General features: G+C 32.8%; 3 protein-coding genes across 3 annotated transcripts; 1 reads left to right on the top strand and 2 right to left on the bottom strand.

The window, feature by feature from the left end:
* Window positions 1-172: 172 nt before the first annotated feature.
* Window positions 173-2,431, bottom strand: LOC130895274 (integrator complex subunit 10). The gene has a single exon (XM_057802496.1). It carries the CDS (start codon window positions 2,141-2,143, stop codon window positions 212-214), a length of 1,932 nt encoding a protein of 643 aa, XP_057658479.1. The 5' UTR covers window positions 2,144-2,431; the 3' UTR covers window positions 173-211.
* A 389-nt stretch (window positions 2,432-2,820) lies between these two features.
* Window positions 2,821-3,943, top strand: LOC130895360 (DNA-directed RNA polymerase III subunit RPC8). Its single transcript, XM_057802596.1, has 3 exons — window positions 2,821-3,077; window positions 3,129-3,572; window positions 3,624-3,943. Exons 1-3 carry the CDS (start codon window positions 2,967-2,969, stop codon window positions 3,672-3,674), a joined length of 606 nt encoding a protein of 201 aa, XP_057658579.1. The 5' UTR covers window positions 2,821-2,966; the 3' UTR covers window positions 3,675-3,943.
* A 184-nt stretch (window positions 3,944-4,127) lies between these two features.
* On the bottom strand, window positions 4,128-18,804 carry LOC130895358 (F-box/LRR-repeat protein 16). Its single transcript, XM_057802595.1, has 8 exons — window positions 18,454-18,804; window positions 15,631-15,848; window positions 13,155-13,267; window positions 10,914-11,094; window positions 10,524-10,815; window positions 8,912-9,107; window positions 7,862-8,010; window positions 4,128-7,757 (listed from the first exon to the last, which is right to left on the bottom strand). The coding sequence occupies exons 1-8, from the start codon at window positions 18,617-18,619 to the stop codon at window positions 7,609-7,611; spliced, it is 1,464 nt and encodes a 487-aa protein (XP_057658578.1). The 5' UTR covers window positions 18,620-18,804; the 3' UTR covers window positions 4,128-7,608.
* Between the last annotated feature and the right edge of the window lie 1,340 nt (window positions 18,805-20,144).

Below are 20,144 nucleotides of genomic sequence, written 5' to 3'. Positions count from 1 at the left end.
TCACTCTAGCTTATGATTATCGCTTCTTATTTTCTGGAAAATCATATATCCGTTCTTTTTAAATTCCAATGCTTGTTCAAAAGAAAATTTTAATATTATCTAAAAACTGTTTCTGAAAAGTATTTTCATTGTAGCTTTTTAACTTTCTATTTCTTTTAAAAACAAATGAAAATAATTGTCAACATTGGATTTTATTTACAAACATATCATGTTACATTAAACTCTGCAGAATTTGCGTTCTTTCATTCAATATAAAACTAATCAACAATTCATCTAACTTCTCATTACTTCTAGAAATTTGTCTACGGATCGCTTGTTTTATTTCTTCTTTAACTCCTTTATCTGCCCCCCTCGTACCTATTCTTCTTTGTCCTAAATGAGGCAGAATATCTAGCTGAATCTGACCACCTTGACTCGTCCACAAATACGTTAATTCTTCTAATATATCAACGTTAATGATATAACTTTGAAATAAATGGTATTGGAATGATCTGCGTTGCTGAATTTGTTCTAACAAAGGGGGTATAAAGTCTTCCTCTTGAGGCCAGTCTAATTGTGCCAGTGTGAATATATGTCCTATACTTGAATCGGGGTAATTATGTTTGGGCAAGTTTTCTTTAATACACCTCAATAACACCTTAATTAAATACTGCAGTACACTCATTCTTGTAACGGGTAAGTAATGTAAATGTTTTTGACTGCCCCCTGTGATCAAATTATTACTCAAACTTCCTATATTCGAAGGTAGCAGAGGCAGTGCTAAAGTTATTGGTTCTAAACAAGCACTGTAGTTTTTTCTACTATATAGTATACCTGTAATTCGAATATATTTTTGAAGCAATATACTATTGTCAGTTATTTTGTGTAAAAAAATTAATGCCTCATCATATAATCCTTTATACAATGCATAATCTATAACGAATTCAGACAACAAAGTATCGACATTTAAATGGGCATTTAATTTAATAAACTCCCTTTTTAAATTATCTGAGGAGCTGAGTAAATCCCAACAATTCATGCAGACCATGAAATTACTTTGTATGTTTTTGAGTTGTGGTTTTTCAACAGTTACAGTCGGAGTTGAGTAGTGAGTCATATCAGAATCACTTTTACGTTTCTTACTTTTGGTTTCTGTTACTAAATTCGGTAAACTTGAATCTGAAAATGCTTCTACCATGATATAAGAAGTAGGAATTTGTCCAGGACTAGATTCCGGTGTTAAGCTGCTGTTATATTCAAACAGGCAGTAAACAAAAAATATGGTCAAACAAAATAACAGTTGTTTATCTTCCAGAGGATGAGTTTTTGATTTTGTTTGACAAAAAGTGAGGATCTTCTGCCAATAACCTTCTTTTGTCCAGTTTGTTGAAAAGTTTATAAGATATGGTTCCCAGTTGAGCTGAGTACCAATAAATTCAATAACACCAAATAGATTAGTCCAAGGGTTTTCGATTTTCGTTTCAGTATCTTGAATAGCGTTTGTACTCAAACCTAAGTAACAAAAATAGAATTCAATTGCTTTATGCAACAATTTTTGCAATAATTTGGAAGACAAATCTACTTTGACTTTTTCATTGGCTAGTAGCGGTAATAAATCACAAACTAAGAGTTTCCTGTAAGGATTTACAGGAAAATGACCATCAACACTATGTTTTTCGGCGCTAATAAGAGTATCCACTAGTCTTGGTGCATTGCTAGAAATAGCTGTTGGAAACCTTTGTAAAAGAAGTAAAAGTAAACGACAATGTTCCATTGTATCTTCACAATGATCAGCTGTGAATAGTAAAAGCTTGTGTTGCACATCTGAAGATATATGTCTAAACATTTCACATAAAAATTGTTTTTCGGGATCATTATTGTCAGATTCAGCTCTTAAGGCAGCCGTAAGTTTCTCGATTTCTTTCCAAAGTTCTGGTTGTTGTTGGAATTTTATAGTCAAATCGCTAAAACATTTTGCAGCTTCTTTAACATTACCGGCATTCTTTTCTATCTGATAAGCTTCAAATTGTACCCCAAAGTTATTAGGGTACATTATTTTGGCTGTTAGCATCCATCCCTTTGCTATACTAGGATTATTCTTGAACGATTCCTTCGCCCTTTGGATTACGTATTCTTCATCTGATATTTCTAAATCTATCTCCATTTTTATGACATATATCGACGATTGAGTTTATTAAAACTTAATAAGTCAAACACTGTTTGTACATTTATTAAAAAAGTATAACCTAATTCTTCTTTTTAAAGTAATTCTTTATTGTTGTGGTATGTACTGCGTTCGGCAATGTACATCTGAGGACTCTGACTATTCGGTATCGCTCGGCAATCTACTTTATTTCGATGTCACTGCTCAGTTCGTGTTCGGTTATATACATTTTTGAGCTCTCTTATTACGATCTCTTTTCTCTGAATCTTGAAAGAGAGCTCTTGGTTTTGTTTTGACTTTTGACGTTTTGTTTGACATTCCAAAGCTTATAAATTAGCATTTTTATTTGACAGTTTGTACTTATGTATTCTGTGTTGTTTTTGTATATATAAAATAAATTGTCTTATTCCGAATATGTAAGAAATGACCGAGTATAATACCATCTCCATAACAAGCTTCAATACGAATTTGTTCTCCATCGCTGTACAGCAAATAAGCATACATAATTCACTGGTTACTGTTCCGACTAGCGATCAATCTGTCAATCTATGATCACGTGATACAAATCGCTTTTTGCTCGCTATGTACCGCGAAAAACACTACCGAGCGCAACTATTGACTAGAACCATATCGTTAGATAGATTGTTTTTAGTAAAAAGCCAAAAAGAAGAATTTACTAACCTATTATAATTTGTTAGTATGCACAGACTGTGGTCTGTGTTAGTATGTTAACTGAATTTCACGGTATTACGTATAGACGTTGATGAATTTACTTAATGTTGATAACAACTACAAAGATTGAAATTATTTGTTATTATAAAAAATGTTTATCTTAGCAGAAATGAAAAATGTTACTAGAATTCCACCGGAGCTGTTTAATTTAAAATTAAATGATGCTATAGCTAGTGAATTGAATAAAAAACTTGCTAATAAAGTGGGTAAATTTGTGTATTATTATATTATTGGATCAGAATTTTATTTTTAGGTTGTACTTAATGTTGGACTGTGTATAGCCCTTTATGATATAATAAACCTTAAAGAGTCTTTTATATTTCCTGGTGATGGAGCCTCCCATACAAGAGTTAATTTTCGCTTTATAGTATTCAGACCGTTCATAGAAGAAGTTTTAATCGGAAAAATAAGGAGTTGTAGTCAAGAAGGAGTACATGTAACTTTAGGTTTTTTTGAAGACATTATAATTCCTCCGACAGCATTGCAGCATCCTTCAAAATTTAATGAAACTGAACAAGCATGGGTTTGGGAGTATAACACAGCAGACGGTAGTAAACATGATCTTTTCATGGATGCTGGAGAAACTATAAGATTTAGGGTTACAGCTGAGGTATTCAATGAAACATGCCCCACTGGTCCAAATATAATACAGGAAGGACAAGAAAATTCTGAAAATAAAATACCATACATGTTAACTGTAAGTTTACTTTTTTATTAATTCAGTGTCAGTGCTATTATTATTTTTTAGGGAAGTATCAATGAACCTGGATTAGGTTTGCTAAGTTGGTGGGATAATTGATTTTTTATTTATTTTATTCTGTTTTTTGAGAAAAATTTATTGTAAATATTATTAATAAGTATGTTCAATGTGCTCAGATTTCAAAGAATAAGTGGAATGTATGGAATGAGAAAAATTATTATTGTTTTTAGAAGTTACTTGTTTCTTTCTTAGGAAATTACACCTGTCTCCTTTGAAGGCTTTCTGCTTTTTATTTTCCAAAGCTTGATGAAGAATTGGTCTAATGTAGAAAATTTTACTCTTTATTAATTAAAAACTTGACTTGTTTAGATTGTTAATATTTTAATATGAATCTATACAGGGTATTCAGGACTTATAGGAGAATATATTCTCTGTTATTCACCTGCCTGAAAAACTATGGGAATCATCAGAATGTGGCAAAAACTACTTTGAAAAAAAACATTTTGTTTTTCGGTTCACGGGACTTGTAGGGGTAACAATGAAACTAAGATAATTCTTACAAAATATCTATTTAGTTGATAATTAAACATGGGTATCACCATATAATAAGGACTCAAGATCACATCACGATACATTTTATTTCAAATGATCCACAAAATTATTATTAAATATTTAATCAATATTTTTTATTATTACTGACAAGCTGTGGAAGTTAATTTGGAAACAAAATCATAGTTTATGGCCCAAGTTTTAAAAGAGTTTTCAGGGCAGCTACTGTGGCAGTCCAGAAAATTTTGTGTTCATTTTTATTTGAATTTTATAAAAATTGAAATCGTTTCTTTTTTATTACATTTAATGACACATCACACAAATACTTATAATGCTTCGTACTTCACCAGGCTTAGAAAATTAATCATCAAATCGTGTTTAGGGAAAAGTATGAGAATTAGTGGTGTATCGAGAAAGTTAATAAGGGGTGCTAGCTAAGATGAATCTGAGTGATTTCATTGACATGAAAAAAAATCATATTACATATTTATTTGAAACTATCTTTTCTGCAAATAAATATCGTAAACTATATTTAGTTGCTTGTTTACAATCGTAGTTCTATCATCTATGTCAAAAAAGAAGATTAATTTAAGAGAACTTAACCTCAAAAAGTCCCTTTAAGCCAACTTCAACGTATAATTTTTAACTGTTTAACTTTACTCATTTTTGAATGAGCTTTTGAGGCTTGCCTATCTATTTTAAATTTCTAAAGTTATTTCTGTACGTGAAAAATAATTCTAAGACTCCAATATGAGTAATTATCTAGTTAATTTAGATACAGAAATTCCGGTAGTTTCGAGTAGCTACAAACAAAAAATAGCCTTGTGAGCAATATATACTCGGGGTTATTTTTAATGATTCAAACTTAACCAAACTAAGGGATATAAAAGTCATGATGCTCTTAAGTACTTTAAGGCAGGATTTGTGAGTAACTTTGGAAAATAAAAGTTGTGGATCACATTATAATCAAGGCAAAAGTAAGTGGCATGTTTTTTCTCTTTTTACATGTGAAAGTTCTTTTTATTTTTGTAAATGAAAAATGCAGTCAGTTTCCAATCCAATAATAATGAAATTCAAAATCTTTTATTTCCTCTATATCTATAGAAAACCATTTTACTATATGAAGAAAATCACTGGGTTTGTGTTAAATCTTGAGTTTCAGAATATATATGTAGAAATGTATTTTTCAAGGTAAATATTCAACATTTTCCTTAATCCCCACTGCATATGGGCGAAATTGATATTTTCTAAATATAGGATTCATTGCAGTTGCTTCAGAAACAATCAAATTATCTTCTTGATCATACTTTCAGGATTAGAAGAGACAATTTATGACATTTGAATAAAAACAAATGTTTCAAATGAAAATATTCCAATAAATCACTTGTAAATAATAACTTATGATATAAAAAAGTTTTTCTATTACTAATTTTAGTAATTTTTTTGTGGCATTGGTTTTATTTGTTTTGTGTTTTAGTATGAAGGAAGATGTTTTTATAAGTACGAAAAAAAATATTTTGCTTAATATCTCATTTTTGAGAGTGCTCCTTTTCAATTCTTGTGTAATAAAGATATACGAGTATTTCATCCTTGGATTTAGTTTTAAAATATCTTTAATTCACTTTCTCCTACTTTGATAAGTGATTTTACATTTTCATTTCTGGTTAGTGCGAAATTTTAGATTTAATTCTAATCATCTTCAAACTATTCTAAATATTGCTGTTTTTTATTGCCTGCCATATGAATATTTATTTTAATAATGGACCATTTGAAAATCATCAGATTTTGACGGAATAATCAATGTATAATAAGAATTTGTTTAAATTTCAATAAACATTGATATTTGTACATTTTTACAAATAGAGATCACAGAGAAAGTACCAGAGTTGTAGTATAAACAAATGCATCATTATCAGTAAAACCCCTTTTCTTTCATTTCAAAGATTATCGATTTACCTCATATCAAACTTGAAACAAACTTCTAGTGATACCCCAAACAAAAAAGCTTTTAAAATTGTTGTCTAGTCTAACCAGCGTAAAAGTAATAAAATTAGTCAGTCATTTGTGGTAAAGTCTAGGGGATTTTTAAATCTATCTATACCCATCTACACCATTGCAAAGATGTGTTATTTTTTATTGAAAATGATGATACGTGATACCAATTCCAAGTTTTACAACACTTGAAAATGTTTTGTAGCAGTAGTAGATGAACCTATCTCTGCTATCTAAATTATTATGAATCTAATATTAATAATTATTTTGTTGCAACAATTTCATGTATATGAAAAATGAAATAAGTTATTTATATTTAACGGGTGTAGATATTGCATTTTGGAAAATAAATAGTTAGGAAATTACAAAACAGTAGTGCTCCTTTCTCTGTGTGAAATGTTTTTATTATAAATTGATTATAATGGAAGAATTCATTAATTTTTATTTTCAAAGCAAATTTGATCGTTACTATTCAGTCAATTATTATTAATATAAATAGTAATGATTTTTAAATTAACTAATTCCTCCAATCTGATTAACTTGCTTCAATTCTTATTTAATTAGTTCTATGCATTTTTTATTGTTGAGTTATTAGTTTTTTTTTAATTAAAACAGTCACCATTTTAGCTGTATCATTTAAAATTCTTGAAATAACTATTTTATGTATTTCTTTGTGCTATGTCAATTTTGTCACAAATGATAATTTTTTTGTTTATTTGAATCTTACGTCATCAAATGTTTATGTATTGGTCCTTCGTTTGAACCCATTGATGTCTAGGTCTTCTTCTGAATCTTTTGATGTGTCGTGATTATCATGATATAGACCATTAAGCTGGCCCTGTTCCAATATGTCGTCGAAGCTAAAGTTTGGTGGACACGCCGGGTATTTCCTACTCATTTACAGTATATTATCTTTGAGAGAAAAAATTACAGTTTGTATAAAACAGAAGAGGAAAAATAAGAAGACTAATGAATGGGGAAGACATTGCATATTGCACATGTAGACTCGGATAGTACGAACTCATTTGCAGAAGAAGTAGAGGAAACTAGTTGTAGACAAAGCAAAGTGAAGACAAGGTTAAAGCACATTTGAAGAGTGAATAAGGAAGATATTAAGAAAATTATTTGGTACTACAACCATTAGAGAAACCAACGAATACCACAGTGGTTTGATCCTACAATTCCCATGGTCATATAATTTTTTATGTGACAGAACTGACTCTTTACATAGTAAATCGATAATTAGAACCGTTTATGAATCAAACAGCCATTGAAATTCAGTTTTCAAAGCATTCTTTCATCACTTTTAAAACATTTCTTTGATAAGCTTTATTATTGAAGCAAATTAACCTCGAAAATCTTCCATATAAAACAAGAGAACTAACGAAAACAATAAAAAAAATACGAGAAAATAAATATACAAAATTATTTGAAGGTATAGTATTATTGCACGGTCTAGTATCAAATATAACAAGTGGACAATATGGCGAGCTTATTCTATAACGAGGCAACGGGGGAGATGTTCCCTAAGATAATCGAATAATTCTTTTGACGCTCCTGGACAATTTGTTAATTCTAATTCTTTCATATGTCGCAATTGTATCAAACTTGACAGGCCACTTGAAGTCAGTAATGGACAACCTGAAAAATATATCTTTCATACATAACCTGTATAACCAATTAGTGTTAAGTATAATTAACGATGACTAACACTGTATTGTATTTATTTATACTGTAATTCTCACCTGCTAAGGAGAGTATTTGTAGATTACGCATTCCGCATAAATGTTGCAGTCCGAAATCTCTTATTTGGGAACACCAACGCAAATATAAGGATTGCAACGATAACATCGTGGAAATATAACCGATTCCTATATCTGTTATATGTACACATCTAAAAAATAAATAGAAACATTTATGAACGAAGATTGAGCAGTACATGTAATGAATAAGGGTGGTATAGATCTCTTATTTTCATTCCCTTGTATGTGTACGTATATTGGGGTACCGTGTACCCTCTGTTGCTGCAATTCTGCAGAACGCAATGTTATTCCACTCCTATTAGTTCAGAACGTGGGATAGCTGAAGTAGCCAGAAATCTTCTTCTATTTCATTCGTTACCAGATGTCTCACACTTCGAGAAAATGCGGATATAGGTTTCGTCCTCTGTGCAACAAAATCTGCACGCCATCTTCAGGTGTCCATTGAGGTGACAGTGCCCCAGTAGAACTTCTGTTAGTATTCGTAGTCTGTTCTTACTTAGGCTGATACATTTGGCAGAACTCTTCAGTGTGTGCAAATGAGATTTCGAAAGTAATCTTGGCAGGTATGGAAGCCTAGATACCTTATTCCTTCAAGGACTTTGGCGACAATAATCCAGGGTCTGATAAAAACTGCACTAGAGCAGGAACATTATAATGAGAGAGTGAAAAACAAAGTTCTGAATTGCTCAAATGGATCAAGGTCTTCCTGGTCTGGCTTTTGTATAGGATTTCGATACCGAGATGTGGCAAAACTTCTTAAGCCAGTAGTTCTGATGGATTACCAACAATCGTATTGAAGAAATGCGTAGTCCGCTATGCAAACTCTTTTCCTATCACATAAAAGAGGTCTCTTGTTTCTCTCGGGTTCAACCCATGCCAAAAAAGGAAAAAAGCGGTTACCATTAACTACCGTTCGATTGCTTTAGTCCCAGCCTTTGCCAAGGTCATGGAGAAAGTCTTTAACCAGCAAATTTTGATCTTAATTTATACCTTGTTTGTTGGAGTTCAAAAAAACATCTAAAAAAAGATTACCTATCTAGAGTTAGTTCTTCTAACTGATTGAGGTCGCAAGCTATATATTCCAAGGCAGCGTCAGTGATTCGAGGACACCAAGATAGATCTAAGGATTTCAGTTTCTGTAAATTTTCAGCTATAAGTTCTACTCCATCATCAGTTATTTTACTACATCCTGATAAGCTCAATATCGTTAAATTCGGTAGCGAATGAACTACAAAAAATATATAATAAAAGTAGTTGTACTTATACATTCCAATATTTTTGGCGCGAAAATTGGTACCGGTACAGAAAATTTAATAAATAAAATTTTCATAGTGAAATTTTACCGTTCATCGAGGAATATTTATTAAAAATAATTAATTAAAAACGTTTATATAAAAGATTTATCATTATAATAATCGAGAAAATACTTTAGCAGCTGATCTACGTCAAAATGGCGGCCGTAGGGTAAACAATCGACTTTCTGGTATGTACTCGTATTATTTATTCTTAGTTTCTTTCAGTAGTAAGAGTTGTTTTGTGTTTTTCATTTATTTTGTGTTTAAATTGAAGGACTTTTTGGACATTAGTTATAACTGTTGCTAATTTTCCACAAGTTTCCAATATATTTGCGTTTTAGAATATATTTACCTCTTACAACACTGGATAGTTGAAATAAACCAACAAAGCCAGGTTACGGGTGGAATTTTCGTACTTCTTCAAGAAGCAACTCTTTAAAACGCTATATTGAATTAAAACTGGAAATAAGAAAGTCTAAAATCCAACAAATATCTTTTCAAACCGCACAGAAACTTACGGCACAAATATTTGTTTACCCCACCGCGGCCATTTTTAAATGGTTATCAGCTGATTGTGACAGTTCGTTAGATTGCTCAATTATAAGATTATCAAGTGAATTATTTTTGTTAACAGAAAAAAAAAACGGTGAAATTTCACTGTGAAAATTTTATTTACCATCATGCCTTTGAATGAACCTAGTATTAAGTAATTTTTTGGGGTAGTGTCAATTTTCACATTTTTCATTTATGAATGAATATTTATCAAAAATTATGCATCAATAAAGTTCATAAATTTATTAATCGGTATTAAAATGCTAGAAACAAAATATTTATCATTGCTACTGTATAATGACCAGGTAATTTATGTTCGAGGAACAGGAAATTTCGCGCTGAAAATTGTATTTACGTTTGAAAATATATGGCTCTAAGCGATTTGACATTTTATCGGTTCTATGAACTATTGAATCCATAATATCGATACCTATGTTGAGTAATGATGATAGATAAAATTTTCACAGTGAAATTTCACGGCTTTTGTAGTTTATACATCAATATTTATTGAAATTATTCCTCAAAAATGTTTATTCATTTATCAATAGGTATAAAAATGCTTAAAACAAGTTTTTTATATAGAAATTTTACCATTGATAATTGATCGGATAACTTATGTATAAACAAGAAGAACAGTGAAATTTCACTGTGAAAATTGTATTTACCATCATAAAATTTAAACCAATTTGACAGTTTATCGAATCGGTAATATCGATACCTATGTTGAGTAGTGATGATGAATAAAATTTTCACAGTGAAATTTCACTGCTCCTCGTGTCTAAACCCTATTAGCTCACCTATATTTACAATACCATGATTGGTGATCTCCCAACACGAATGAAGCCTTAGCACGTTGAGAGTATTGCTCTGTTTGGGCGAGAAATAACCTAAAGCAGCGTCGGTAACATGGTAAGCTTGTAATGAAAACTCGTAGAGCGCCGGTAATAACTGAGCAACCGCTCCGACGGCTTCGTCCGCTATGTTTATACAGTCCGTTAGAGTGAGGGAAACTATTCTTTGATTTAGACACGCCCAAAGACCTGCCTCCGTTATCTCATTACAACCTGCCAATTCTAACTCTTCTAGTGCCTAAAAACCGTGCATTTGTCATATTTAAACAAACAAGTCAGATAACAAAGTCGTTTTTATTAAGCCCGTCATGATACATTTCGTATATAAATAATTACCTTGAGATGGTCAAGAAGTGCTTCTAATCCTCTGTCGGTAATGCTGGAACATCTTAGACTGAGCGTTTGTATACATTTTGAAGCGATAAGAAATATATTGACTAAATTCATAGCGTCTTCATCTGACGCACCCATTAGTGACAAACTGGGGAAGCCTCTTCTCGAAAAGGTATGGTAAAACCTAGAATTGAAAAAATTTTTGTTCTTAATTTTATTATTAAGAAAAGAACGTTTTCCGTTTGAATTTTTCATTCCTTGAGGTATAGTTGAATAATTATAAGTTTCACAAGAAAAACACGTAAAAAATGAAAACGGAATAATGAGGAGTTTACTAAATACCTGCAGCTATTCAAATTACTTCTTTTAAAAATAATAAGACGGGAAATAACTACAAAACTTCACTTCGTTTCAAAATATGTCGCTAAAAGCAGAGACTAATACGAAGATGGTCCCAGAAGTGGGAACTAAATCTGGCGAATAGGGTGCATGAAGTAGCAATTCAAACTTGAATTCGTTAATTTTTAGTCAAATGCGGCAGTTTTTACTTGATTTCTTTGCTCAAACGTTGCAATTAGTTCGCATAATACTAGTCGTTAATAGTTTTACCTTTTTCAAGATAGCCAATGAAAATTATCTCACGCCTATCTCAAAAAAACAACGCAACATGACCTTGCCTGCAGATGGAACGGTTTCTGCATTCTTTGGAGCCGGTTTTCCATTTTCAGTCCCTTTCATTTCTGTGAAACATTGCCAAAAACTCGATGGAAACATCTTCACGCGCATCCCATGACCTTGATTGTAGATGGAACGGTCTTTGCCTTCTTTGGAGCCGGTTCTTCCTTTTCAGTCTCTTTTATTTCTGTGAAACATTGCCAAAGACTCGACGGAAACATCTTCACGCGCATCCCATGACCCTGCTTGTAGATGGAACGGTCTTTGCCTTCTTTGGAGCCGGTTTTCCATTTTCAGTCCCTTTCATTTCTGTGGAACATTGCCAAAAACTCGATGGAAACATCTTCACGCGCATCCCATGACCTTGATTGTAGATGGAACGGTCTTTGCCTTCTTTGGAGCCGGTTCTTCCTTTTCAGTCTCTTTTATTTCTGTGAAACATTGCCAAAGACTCGACGGAAACATCTTCACGCGCATCCCATGACCCTGCTTGTAGATGGAACGGTCTTTGCCTTCTTTGGAGCCGGTTCTTCCTTTTCAGTCCCTTTCATTTCTGTGAAACATTGCCAAAAACTCGATGGAAACATCTTCACGCGCATCCCATGACCTTGATTGTAGATGGAACGGTCTTTGCCTTCTTTGGAGCCGGTTCTTCCTTTTCAGTCTCTTTTATTTTTGTGAAACATTGCCAAAGACTCGACGGAAACATCTTCACGCGCATCCCATGACCCTGCTTGTAGATGGAACGGTCTTTGCCTTCTTTGGAGCCGGTTTTCCATTTTCAGTCCCTTTCATTTCTGTGAAACATTGCCAAAAACTCGATGGAAACATTTTCACGCGCATCCCATGACCTTGCTTGTAGATGGAACGGTCTTTGCCATCTTCCATTGTTTTGATTGGTGTGAGCTCGATTTATGGAGTGTAGAGATGAGGAAAACCATCTCAGTGTATCAAAAATTGTCTGTTGAAAGGGAGCAATTCAAAGCTTTAGTACCAAGTGGAAAAATTAAGATTAAATTAAATTTCGATTCGAATATACAATTGTTGAGTTTGTATAATTTCCAGTTGCTATACTAGCGCTATTTTGGTGAGTCTTGGAACAATAATTTGCTGTTTACAGATGGACACTTTTGCCACTTTTCTCCCATAACAGATACCTCTACCTTCCATAGCTTGATTGTCGCGAGTGCTTAGTGGAACGCACTACCAGTGTTACCAACGTGTGATGTTACTTGTTCCTGGTCCATCATGAGATACCATCTTGATACTAATTCACGTTTTAATACGTTTTGCAAGCTTGGATCATATATGGTGGGGTTTTTAAAATTTTTAAGTTTATGTCAATATTTATAAGCATATTAGTTTTAAATAAATTTTCATCGTTCACAGATGTGTTCCAAATAATTAGATACAATTTTTGTAGTCTTTATATGAAATTTATTCAACTATCTAATAAAATTAAATAAAAAGTATATTTCAAATATTTGTTAACGAATCTTCATCTATAACACGCTACTTATTCATGAATATTAACGAGTATTTTAAAATCAATTATGAAGTTACACGAACCTAGCTAGTGCGATTCCTTTAATGTCGCGCATTTCTCGGCATTGCAGAACTGGCACTAGCCCCGTCCAATAACGTGGAGACTTATACAAAACATCCCTCCATCGAGTGCAGACCTGTTTACAATAAGGATAAAGTTGAATGCCAAAAAAGTTTTCTGTTATATTGAATATTAAAATCGATAAAAGTCGTATATAAATTTGATCGAAGTCGACTAATTTATGAATGGGTTTGTTGTGGGATTGTGGCAAACTTTCCGGAATATTTAAACATAATATAAAGGTAGCTTACAGACAAAACCTCACAATTACTAAAAGATATGACACTAACCAATAAATTGACTTACGCAGCTTGTGACATTTTTCAACCTAGTAGGATAACCTCTCACAAAATAAACAGCAAGTTATATCCTACATATGATCGCTTTTCGAACACATTTTCTATGAAGGTCATTCTATGAATTATAAATCTGCCAAAATTTTAACAACTGTAAATAACTGGAAAAACGCTTAAAGTGATAAGTGTATTGATAAAAAAATTTATTTCAATAAACTTAAGGAAATCTATGCATAACATTAAGATTTTGAAACATCAAATTCTGTAAAAAAATCTACGCCATTAGTAACCAACTAACCTATAAAAATTTTATGTTATTTATACTTAACCTATAAAAAATTAAATTCCATTCATAATTTAACCAATAAAAATTCAAGGTCATTCAAAACGACTAAACCTAACTTGTTTTAAAATTTGACATATGTGAATTGCAAAATACATTTGAACAGCATCAAGAATCAACAAACTCCATATTTATGTCAAGTGTCATTTTGAATATTGTATTTTGAATCGTATGAAATATCAAGATACCACAATTGTCAATTAATTAATGTAAGTAATTTTTACTATACTTTTATACAATGTACATATTTTTACAATGTATTCGAAAGCTCGGAATGTATATTAAAAGGAGCATATTTTGGTGTTTTATTGCTACAATCCCACAACAAAATATATATAAAAAACTGGTAGAAATTGTATTTGTCTATTGACTCATCCTTTATTAGATTTAACGACAATTCAATAAATTTAAACTACTATAAAAAATTATGGATACCGTAGACTATTTTCGTCGAATGGAGGCTAAAACTTTTTCAATACTTTGTATAAAATATTTGAATCTTGCATTGTTGTAATGAGGAATTCGGTAGGTTTTAAATTTAAAATAAAATACAGGGTGTTTCATTAAAAAAAAAACATTTTTATCCTAATCTCACAAATTCTAACCTATAATTTGTCCCCCAAAAATATGAATATCTCATGGTCTGTCAAAATATGTGAAACATGTATTTTTGTTTCTTTCCTTTTATATTTCTCAGTTTTTTGTCGTGAAGGTTCCCTTTAATTTATTCTGATTTCTGTTGAATTCTAAAAAGTCGTTTGGATAGTCTATTACACATTTAGGTTGTCCGCGACTTTTTCAAATGTTAAAATTTATATACGTTAGTCACTTATCGGTAATTTTCTTTTAAATGACTTTATAGTATGGCATTCAGTAGAGTAGTTTTGCTGAAAACTCCCAAAATTAGTCGGCCATCATGTGAACATCCCATCTACTAATTCCCAAGTTTTCTGAAGAATAAATGGTAGTTGTAATGAAATCGTTCAAAACAATTTTTATCTAGATTTAAACCATTTACAAATTCGGCCTAAAAATATTTGTATTCGCAACACTGTCACAATTCATTTTCTTTTATATTTAGTCGTAAGTTGTGTTTTAAGTTTGGAAAATAATTTCACATAGACGATTGGAGTGATAACTATGGACAGTTAAATCACAGAAATTTTAACTTGGCTGGGGGTGGATAATTCTACGGATTGAGTCCGTCACCACAGCGAAGAAGAAGAAGAAGTTGTGTGTGGTATGTGATTGTCAGTTTTGTTGTCGTTTAAATTACCGGGTTGTGTTAAATATTATAATTTATAATATTAGAAACCGTGTTATGCAAAGGTGGAAGTAATAATTTTCTTCTTTATATACATATTTGGTAATTAGATTCTGAGTTTAAAAAAAATCTAGTCAATTTTTGAAAGTATCATATAACCTTCCAGCAATAATTTTTTGTTAATCTGGTGTTACAGATATCAAAAAATTTAGTAGATTCAGTCGTTTAACATTGAAGTATCTTTTATACGAGGTGTTGTGATTTTCTTTGTACAAATCTTAATTTAGATGTATTCTAATTAGTTTTACATAGAGACTAAAAACTACGAGGTTTTTTTTAAAGAATGATCAAAGTATGGTTATGAACAAAAACTATTTATAACTAACAGTGTTTTGGTATTACAATATGATATATTACCATAACGTTATTGTTTTTGAATTTTTTAAGATTGAAAATTTTGATTTGTTTGAAAGAAAAAACATAGTAGAATCCTAACTATTTCTGGAAATAACTGTTATACTTGATTTTTTGCTTACCTGTGCTAAAACACATATTTCTCGTGGAGTGAAGTACAAAAAAAAGTTGGAAAGAAATTTATCGTCCATTAGAATTTGTTCCCACGTTAGGTATGTAGGTAGAATACGTTGCCTTCTAGGTGTTACCAAAGTACTTCCTGCTGGATGGGAAACACCAGAATTCGCATTTTTCACAATTCCTCTCGCTGGTAATAATCTTGAAGGCTTCTCTGGGGCACCTATAATGTTTAATAAAAATTATGGTATTAGTCTAACAATGAAAAACATGTATTTATAACTAAAACTAATTTTGGTTTCAGTTCCGATAATTAGAATACTCAAAATCACCTGCTTTTTGAACGTAAAAATAGTTGAGCAATCAACAAAAAGAATTCATTGGGTGCTAAATCAGGACTGTATGGTATACCAACCACCAACTCGACTTTCTAGCAGTTTAAAAAATTAAAACAAGGGTGTGAGAAATAATATTCCCAAGGTGAATGAATCTCTTGTTATTTGATGGTTTCCGAATTGATCCAATGGTTTTGTACCATCCAGAATTAATAGTTTCACGTAGTTTTAACACCAGATGATCGCTAATCAATTATTCTTACCTGTGCAGGTGTTATATGCTGCAATTGATAATAAGTCGTTCAAAATATCTTTAAACAATTGTTCGTCAACATACATGTCTGTAAAATAATACGGGGTGGAACAGCCAAGATGCAATGTTGGGGAAAATGCTTTGTATCATTTTGTATTTTTAAATGCGCATTTTTTTCAGTAAGTACCGATTGAGTTGTTTATTATTCAACTGTGAATTATTTTTTGGAATTGTAATTTAGTCCCAGTTAGCCCTGGAAGACATCAGGGATCACGACATATTTTTGTGAATAGGTAAAACCAAGGAACTATCAATTGAATTAATTGTCTTTTTATTTCGTCTTCTCATTCGTCTATATTTTCACTAAAAGTTTCATTATCAGCCCTGTGTCATTTCATAACAAAGTAGAACAAACTTAGAACAACATTCAAAATTTCTTAAACTTCCAAAGGTATTGAGGTACTGAGTCTTGGAATTCCTTAGATATTAAGGAAAGCGAATAAAGTTACAAATACCACCTAACATGGGATTAGGAACCAATTCAGATTGAGTTCTTGAGTCTTGGAATATCATATAAATTAAAAAATGTGGATAAAGTTGAAAATTGCGCCCAACGTGGGGCTGGGAACCCATTGAGATTGAGTTATTAAGTCTTGAAATTCCTTAGAAAATAAGGAACGCGAATAAAGTTACAAATACCACCAAACATGGGACTGGGAACCTATTGAGATTGAGGAATCGAGTCTTTGGATACTTTAGACATTAAGTAACGTGATTAAACTTACAAATGGCACTCAATGTGGGGCTAGGAACCCATTTAGATTGAGGACTTAAGTCTTAGATTTCTTAGACATTAAGGAAAGCGAATATAGTTACAAATAGCACCCATTGAGATTGAGGAATTAAATCTTGGAACACCTTAGAAATTAAGGAACGTGAGTAAACCTACAAATGGCGCTCAACGTAGGGCTAGGAACCTATTCAGATTGAGGTATTAAGTCTTGGATTTCTTTAGACAGCTAGGACCGCGAATAAAGTTACAAATACCACCCAACATGGGTCTAGGAACCCATTGAGTTTGAAGAATTGAGTTTTGGTACCTTAGACATTTGGAAACGTGAATAAAAATACAAATGGTGCGCAAAGTGGGGCTGCGAACCCATTTAGATTGAGGACTTAAGTCTTAGATTTCTTAGACATTAAGGAAAGCGAATATAGTTACAAATAGCACCCATTGAGATTGAGGAATTAAATCTTGGAACACCTTAGAAATTAAGGAACGTGAGTAAACCTACAAATGGCGCTCAACGTAGGGCTAGGAACCCATTCAGATTGAGGTATTAAGTCTTGGATTTCTTTAGACAGCTAGGACCGCGAATAAAGTTACAAATACCACCCAACATGGGTCTAGGAACCCATTGAGTTTGAGGAATTGAGTTTTGATACCTTAGACATTTGGAAACGTGAATAAAAATACAAATGGTGCGCAAAGTGGGGCTGCGAACCCATTTAGATTGAGGACTTAAGTCCTGGAATACCTTAGGCGTTACGTATCATTTGTAAACATGCAAATAGCGTTCAAAATGAGGCTAGGAACCTATACAGATTGAGGAATTGAGACACTTTAGACATTAAGGAAAGCGAATATAGCACCCAACGTGGGTGGACATTGAGTAACGTGAGTAAACATGCAAATGGCTCTCAACGTGGGGCTAGGATTAAAAATAGGTTAACAGCTCAAAAATATTTTTCCAATTTTCTCTAAAATCATCATTTTCAGTCCTGTGCCGCTTTAGAAAAAACCTAGAAAAACTTTAAAAATTTCTGTAATCTCAAATAACGGTGCCAACTTCTTAGAAGTCATTTGTTCCGAAAATGAACAGTACCCAGAATGTTTTATTTCTAAGTGTGACATTGTAAATGAATATTTTTAGATTCGACCACCCTTAAAACCTTGATCGTGAAAGGGTTCAAGTAGCACGTCATTTTGCTTGGCACTCGAGTCTTTTCCGACCATGTTTTGATTTTTTTTTTCACGTTCTAAATTTAAACAAGTAGGTAATTAGAACTTGCCTACGCTGACAGTATCAATCAAGTATAATCCATCGATATGTCGCAGTAGATGAAACTTTTGTTTTCTTTTAATTTTTGCGAAATACGGTTGAATATCTGAGCCCTTATATTATAATATAAATGAGTTTGATTGAAAAAAAAAATATTAATCGTGGTACTAAACCTACCTACAACTGAATTCGTACTTCCTCCACAAAAAACGTTGGTCACCCTTTCCATAACGCTACCTTTGGTAGCATGGTGTTTGCTACTCCGAAGTCCCAATCCATTTATCCGTTTAGATAGTTCTGCAGACGCTCTTTCCACAACTCCTTGTGCCGATATTGACGACATTTTCGGACGTCGTCTCCGACGGGTGGCTATTTCGAGTCACGAAATCATCACTAAATTTTGTTGTTATTCGCAGTCGAGGAAATTTACGGAAACGATATTGAGAGTAGGGGTTACGCGTTTTTCTAGTTCACGGAAATCAACTGATATCAAAAAGGTTCACCCTCGACTGCTAGCATAAAATCAATACCGACCCTCTTCGACAAAGGCGGAGAAGTAGGGTTCATCGTTTGGGTCGTTATGAGAAGGATTATTATGCAGGAATAGTTTGTTATAGTCCTTTCGGCCGATGACAAGTTCCTGATTGATAGCAATAACAATAAGGTGATACTGGGTGTTTTATTTTTTAAATAAATTTATAGCCGTTCAAATGGTTTGTGTTTTTTTCTCTTTATCGCCTTTTTGGGAAACGGAATATTCGTTTTTATCTGTTCTCAACTTACCAATTCTCTTCGAATATATCTTCTTGGTAATAGAAGATTTATCTACTTAACTAAACAGTTATCGTACCTACCGTTTTTCTCAAGATATGTATCTCCATTTCATCGTATTATTAAGAGAGACGGTGATGGTGAACAAACCTTATTTTTATTGCTTACTTGAGATTGCTTCGTACGCCGATGTATGTTGTGGATAAAATAGCAATTTGGAATGTGAACTACGTCCCATTGCATTGTACTTATGTGAGAGAAAATAAAAGGGACAGTTACGAGGAAGGGTACATCTTCGAGCCATTCCAAAAGGAAAGAGCAAATTTATTGAAAGTGTAATGTGAGTAACGCGCGTTACGAAGTTGAAAAATGGCGTTTTTGTGCATTGAGTAATGAGAGTAGAGTTAAAAGCGGCGCCCAATGTACGGCTGAACCAGTCAGTCTAGGAATCTCTCTTGCTTGCAAGTAAAATCACATCTGATGCCCAACGCGCCGCTAGGAATCCCTTCAAAGTATATTTTAAAATACGTTGGGCATCAAGTAGCGCCCAACTCATTTAGATTGAAGTATTAAGTCTTGGATTACCTTAGACATTAAGTGACGCGAGTAAAAATACAAATGACGCCCAATGTGGGATTGATAAACCTTTCACTTCGAGCTAGCGAATCTTGGAATACCTTGAGCATTAAGTAACGCGAGTAAAGTTACAAGTAGCGCCCAACTCAAGTCTGGAAACTCATTTAGATTGAAGTAATAAGTCTTGGATTTCCTTAGACATTGAGTGACGCGAGTAAAAATACAAATGACGCCCAATGTGGGATTGAGAAACCTTTCGCTTCGAGCTAGTGAATCTCGGTATACCTTGAGCATTAAGTAAGGCGAGTAAAGTTACAAGTAGCGCCTAACGTGGGACTGGAAACTCATTTAGATTGAAGTATTGAGTCTTGGATTAGCTTAGACATTGAGTGACGCGAGCAAAAATACAAATGACGCCCAATGTGGGATTGAGAAACCTTTCGCTTCGAGCTAGTGAATCTCGGTATACCTTGAGCATTAAGTAACGCGAGTAAAGTTACAAGTAGCGCCCAACTCAAGTC

This window comes from Diorhabda carinulata, chromosome 6 (assembly GCF_026250575.1).
Source record: "Diorhabda carinulata isolate Delta chromosome 6, icDioCari1.1, whole genome shotgun sequence".
In the NCBI taxonomy this organism is placed as follows: domain Eukaryota; kingdom Metazoa; phylum Arthropoda; class Insecta; order Coleoptera; family Chrysomelidae; genus Diorhabda; species Diorhabda carinulata.
The sequence above is the reverse complement of the archived record's forward strand: the minus strand, read 5'-3'. Positions and strand labels throughout refer to the sequence as shown.